The sequence below is a fragment of the Chaetura pelagica genome, unplaced genomic scaffold, assembly GCF_000747805.2.
Source record: "Chaetura pelagica isolate M959 unplaced genomic scaffold, ChaPel_1.0 scaffold31, whole genome shotgun sequence".
Taxonomy (NCBI): Eukaryota; Metazoa; Chordata; class Aves; order Apodiformes; family Apodidae; genus Chaetura; species Chaetura pelagica.
The window spans coordinates 1,080,815-1,087,219 of record NW_009952481.1 but is presented as its reverse complement, the minus strand read 5'-3'; the positions used below and the strand labels follow the sequence as shown (position 1 = coordinate 1,087,219).

At 37.0% G+C, this 6,405-nt stretch overlaps 1 protein-coding gene across 1 annotated transcript in view; it reads left to right on the top strand.

Moving 5' to 3' along the window:
• The first annotated feature begins 884 nt into the window (after positions 1-884).
• The window catches only part of OSMR (oncostatin M receptor), a 21,289-nt gene continuing 15,768 nt past the window's right edge, over positions 885-6,405 (top strand). Inside the window, exons 1-2 of the mRNA XM_010008716.1 lie at positions 885-957; positions 4,004-4,167. Coding sequence (XP_010007018.1) covers positions 885-957; positions 4,004-4,167 — 237 coding nt within the window. The remainder of the gene's footprint in view (positions 958-4,003; positions 4,168-6,405) is intronic.

Here is a 6,405-nt window from a genome sequence, read left to right as displayed (position 1 = left end):
AATTAACTATACTGCTGCTGAATGTTACCATTCCCTTCTACACGAGGGAGTTTGCAGGTGATTCATGACTTGTGAGATCTGACTCATGATTGGTCCCTCAGGACTGGGCTGTGCAAGTCAGCATTTTATCCCTTCACAATCAGTGTGAAAGCTGTAGAAGGAATGCTAGATAGAGCTATGTGTTGCTTGAGATGTCAGGCCTTCAGGAATGGAACTTGCTAAGACATTGATACATTTATTTCAACTCTAGTCTAATAAAACCCTCCGTAGAGTGTCCTGGGTGCTGGCAAAGGGCAAGACCATACTTGCCAAAGTAATAGATCAGGCTCTAGGTGGAGTGGAAACCAGAAGCTCTTTTGCACTTTTGATGGTGTTTTTTTTGTAGGGTTTTTTTTGTGGGTTTTTTTTTTTGTTCGTTTGTTGTGGGGTTTTTTGTGTGTTGTTTTGTTTTGTTTGTTCATTTTTTTTTTTCTGTTTTTTTATTTTTTTTTCCTGTTTTTTTTTCACTTGTTAGGATGGATATCTTTTTATTTGTGCAAGAGGAAAGCCAAGATTCTATCAGGACAAATATGTGTTTTAATATTCCTTAGAAATACCTGGAGGGAAAACTTTAAAGATATTGTGTATTTTGTTGGTTTAGATTAAAATTTTTTGACTGTCATGTATTTTTCCCTATGCTGTAGCCAGGTTCTAAAAAGACATCTTTTTCCATTCCTTACATTTCTTTGTCCATTCTTCCTGAATTTCTCTTAAACTGCCTGGAATATGTGCCTGAGTTTTTGGTTATTCATTCTCGAATATGGTAATACTATCTGGACTAATATCTGGCATTCATTTCTCCTGACTTCTTTCCTGATAAGTCTCATGCAGGAAAAGGCAGGTGAATGATGAATCACTTCACGGTTCTGGTGGTACTGCTCACCCTGAGGACTTGTTCCACTACATACTCACAGCAAGGTAAATGTCTGAACATTTGCTTTATTGTTTGGAAAAAATCTACAACAACTGAAGCTTTCGACTCGCTCCTTTGTAAGTCTCATGTGATTAAGCAACAGGTTAAAAAATTAATAAAATTATTCTCTTTGGTAAGGTGATGAAGCAGCTTGTATAATTACCTTTTGTAACTCCGTCAATGCAGAATTGCATGTTAAATCAATAGCTTGAAATTATGTGAGCCCAGAGTGTATTTATTTATTTGCTTTCCCTCTGTCTCAAATGTTTTTGATCTGTGCTCTGTTGTCTTCAAATAATTTATTTCTTCTTTTGATGACTTTTGTGCTTTTCTGCTTTTTCCCTTTACTTTCTCTTTCTTGCTTGTTTCATCTATGAAAACTTCAGCACTTCTGTTGACTCTTTTCTGTTACTGCCACAAGATTCCAGGACCAGGTTTTTATTTCTTGCACTTGACATACATATCCACTACAAAGAAAAAAGCAAATATGTATATTTGGAGGGAAAAAAAGTTAAATATAAGGATCACTTTCCAGCAGTCTTTAAAGGTAAAATACTGTTTGCACACTTGCTGCTGGCATTAGCATTGGCCATTACTCCATTAAATAAATACAAAAAGAATTAATATTTTAAATTGAATTTTCTGTGTCCACCATTACCAGAATTTACCAGACTGTAGTATGTATTATAGAAGCTGTATTGCCTCAAATAAGTTTGAGAGGGAGGGAGACAGGTGGGTTTTTTGTATAAATGTACTTGTTATCGTACTCAAGGTGATAATATGTTTATTTCTGACTTTTTTGCCTCTCTCCAACCTCAAAATTTATGTGTTCACACTCTATATGCCAGTTTCTCAGTTTTATGCTATTACCAATACCCCTAGAGTGATAAAACTTTGTAATGTAGGCAAGACCAAGCAGATACTGCGTAACAGTAACTTGGTCACTTGTTTTAACATGCAGTTGTTCAGGAATAAAATTAATCTCTGTTGTTAGTTGTAAAGCTAGTCATACAGTCTTGAGATAGTTTTCAAGTTAAAACAAGTCTTAAAATGCCTTGGTTATTTAACATTGCTAGGAGAGGAAGATTATAGCTGTGAAAGCTACAAGTATTTCTTCATGTGTAAATTTTACTACAAAAATTTTCAAGCCACACACTGTAACTCAGTGGTCTTCAAGATCTTAGATACAGCCTTAGCTATATTGTTTCTTCTGTTTGTGCAATGTATAAGCCCTGATTGGTGAGCTAGCCTCTCTTATGCCAGGCTCTGAGGAGAACAAAACTTTGAGAGATCTGAAGTGTCATCTCACAAAAAGGACATGGTGGAGAGACACTTGTACAGATGGAGACAAAAAAAAAAAAAAGAAAAGAAACTAAAGAGACCTTTGTGGGTTTTTTTTGTTAAGTTAATTAACCTTGGCAGGTAAAAAATATTCTCCACGGTGAGAAAAGAGATTTTAGCTTGAATAAAAAGACATAGATGTAGAGAAAGGAAGCAAGCTCCTCATCAGTGCAATAAGCATAGTAGTGATACTGGCAATTAGAATTGGCTACAGAAGGAGCAGAAAAGAGGATAGGGAAGTTCAGAAGACACACAGGGGTTTCTTGTAATGTTGCACCCTGAAAATGAAGGGGTTCCTGCCAACTAGCTGGGTTATCTTTCAGGCTTATTTGTTTCCTTTCCCTGGGAATCTTTGTGCCTGTAAATTCCATTGAGAGCCTAGCTCATGGACCCAGCCAGGTCCCTTCCTTCAGGTTTGCTTATTTGTGCTGGGCCCATTTGTCTTGCCCAGTTGCTTCAGCACTGCAGAAAGAACACACAAGAATGGCAAGGGTCCAGAGCTCTAGACCTATTTGCATACGTTAAATAACAGCCCCTCAGCTAATATTACATACTGGAGAGGAACAAAATTACAGTCAATTCCTCAGCATAAATAATTTTAACAGCCTTCATCTTGTTTTGATGGTGAAAGTTTGTAGAATGTGAGGAGGTGAAGTATGATTTCTTTTCTGTGTCCTGGTCTGAATCAGCATTCTGACCCTGTCATTTTTAACAAGAAGAGGGATCTTGGAAAGCAGCACTGACAAAAAAAAAAAAAAAAAAAGCCTAGCTACTTCTCCACTTCAGTTCTTTGCCTTCATCAACAACCAGATCAGCTTTAGGTCTGGGTGGGTTTTGGTGGTTTTTTTGGGGTGGATTGTTTTTTTGTTTTTGGTTTGTTGTCTTCTGTTTTGTTTTTTGTTTTTATTTCTTGATTTGTTTTGGGTTTTTTTTTGTTGGTTTTTTTTCAGGAAGGAGAGAAGATACAGATCAATATCTTCAGAGCAGTATCTTCAGTCTCTTCCAAGAGTTAGGGTTTTTTTTGAGAGGAGTGAGAGAGCAGACATTTATAAAGAAGGGCCACTCATAGGTTGATCTGTAGGTTTCAGCAGGCTTGTCTTCTTAAGGGGCCTTTCCTTTCATAACAACAAAGGGGGCTTCAGTCTGACTATTAAACTTTAGTTTATTCTGGGAATTAGCTTCAACTGTTATAACTAGGTGTTTAATTCTAGTAGAAGAACCTACAATCCTAACTAATGTACTTAAGCTCTGTGTAGAGCAACTAGGAATGTGCCTAATATTAGACTATCATTGAGCTAGCTAGCAGAGGGAAAATATTGCCCTATCCTGTTCAAATAATTGATTGTCATTAATTAATACATTCTGTTTTTCCTCTTCATAAAATTAAAAATGGATGGATCAATATTCTCATAAAGTAGCTAGTAAATTGAGATCATAAAGTAATTAAATAGCATACCCAATGTCATAGTTAAGGGCTATCAAGTAGATTGAGGAACTTCATTCTTGCCTGCTGATGCCTTAAGATTAAAGATTATCTTTGCATTTGATGTCAACAACATGAGCCTTGATCACTTTTTTTTTCCTTCAGAACTGTCTGGTATGAAAGCTCTTAACTATTACTGTTTGAAACTTGCTTTGAAACTTGGCCATATTTGAAGAACTAAAGCATACATAAACATTATTATTTGTGTGCCGTTTTTGTGGTCCTAGAATCCATTGTGTTTCCAGTGACGTACCTTAATGTTTCCAAGGATTTGGCTCTTCAGCAGTTGCTGGTGGAATGGGATGTTGGCAAGGCAGCACATGATGCTGAGCTGGCAATGTCTTTTGAAATACAAATCCGTCGAACAGGTGTAAAAACTACTGTGTGGACAGTAAGTGTATTTTTTTTAAAAAGGTGTACTAATTATTCACAATAAAAAGGAAACTAAAGGAAAATCAAGTTTTCAGATGCATATGCAGATAGCTTTGCTCTTTGTCTTTACTACTATTTACAACCTTGTATTTACAAAACTGTACTAGAAATTCCTCCATATTTCACTAGCTGCCAGATTTACTCTAATGTTCTGCCCAGATTTTGTGCAGAAATAATGGCTTAGGTGAAGTAACATTTCCACTTGTGCAGCATGTAGGTATACTTTGCATACCCTTACTGGAGCATAGCGAAGGGCAGCCTAAGAGATCTGATTTTAAAGGCCTCAGTTTCACTTTCAAGATGCAGGTCCTCTAAGCAGCCTGCCAGAAACACCCTTCCATTGCTTTTTTGTAGCATTATTACTGCCCTTCACTGGGGACAATGAGTCATGTTGCTGCAGCTCCTCTCACTTTATGAACCAGATAATAGTTCTAGTGTGAGTGAAGCCTTTTAAGTCCCGTGCTTGGCCCTATTAGCTATTACTTTATACCCACTGCTTCCAATTAAGGAAGAAGTAGTGATGTGTCTTTTGCAAAGGTCCTATCCTGCTAGTATTCTTTAACACCTAAGCAAGCCAAATTTTCTGCAGAGGTAGAGATAACCCAAGTCATAGGCTTAGGCCTGTTCCTAATACTTTCTCTAGTTTGTCACTTTAGTGTGAGAACTTTTGCCTCCAAAGAAAATTTTCTGTTCTTTAGACCTAACAAAATATTTTGGGAATTAAATGCATGTTTTATAACCTGTTACAAGTCATCTGTTGATTGAACTGTGGAAGAATATTAAACGCACATGTTCGAACTTAGTAAACTGGAAAACTGCTCATTTACAGCTGCTATTTGTGAGAAAGCACAGAAGCACAGAAAAGCTTGTTTTTCTAAACCCAGAAGTCAATAATACAACATGGGTACTCTTAAGTACCACAACTTACTCTGATCAACCATGTTGGTAGTATTTTGTTTCTGAGTTTGAAGGACCACACCTTCACTGCAGAGGAGCTCTGTATTGTTCAGAAGATTGTGACCACTTTCATACTTGCAGTAAGATTTTCAACACCCCATGATTAGGTGTAACTCTGGAGTCAGAGACTGGGTCGTATAACTACAAACAATTAAGTGTGTTTTTTGCATATTCTTCCACCAAACTCTTATGAACTTGCTGGAAGAATGAAAGAGTTTTTTTAATCCAGGGACATAGTCCATTCTGTATTCGTAATAAATGTGACAAGGAAAATAAACAAGGTATTTTTTTATGTCACTACCATAGAGGAATGTATTTGCTTTCCAGTTTATTGAAGAATATGTACCACCAAAGAAACTTTGTGAGTCTGCTCATACAAATCACGGATGGTCATTACAACTTCCCAAGCAGAGACTACATTCCTCAGGGTTGAAACAGAGAAATTAAATTATAAACTGATTGCATTACATTTCTCAGAGTGGTGATATTATGAAAGTGCAGGTGTTGCTGATGGAATGCAGTAATGGAGAGCAGTTTTGTAGCTGTCAATGTGAGCCAGGACTCTGTTATAGCTCATCTGAACAGCATGGATCTATAAGCTGAGAACTGGTATGGCTGCCTTAAGAAGTACTGAAGCACATGTACTGTTCCAAAATGTATTTGTAATTACAAGTAATTAACAGATATCTTTTTTGAGCAATTTTTCCTGCTTCTTACAGGCGGTCATACCAGGGGAGATTCATTCTTGGAGTAACTTGCTTGTATCTGTCTGTGTGACTACATGGTTAGTTTGCCCTGGTTAGCTTGAATTGCTGTGCTGTGTATTGGTGCTGCTCATTTTGTGCCCAGATGGGCCTTAACAGGGACATGCTGTGAGGACTTTGCAGGAAATCTTAGAAAGCAGCAGAACATTTTGTATTTTTCACTGTTTGCATCTACGTAATTCAATATAATAATGTTTGCCAAATTACAGAACATTTAGCTCCCATGATTTTTGAATTTTTAATTTTTTTATGTTTTAGGCTCTCCTTCTGTTCCCTTCATGGAGCTCTAACAGTTTTGAATATTTTTTCATGTTTTTTGTGTGCGCATGTATTGCAACAGTCAAGCATTTTGAGGAAATGAGCAGATCTTTTCCTACTCTGCCTGTCAGTGATGGTAATAGTGTCCTCAGATGCTGTGTCTCAGCATTTGAATGAAATGTCATCTGTATAAATCCTTACTGGCCAGTGCAGATTCC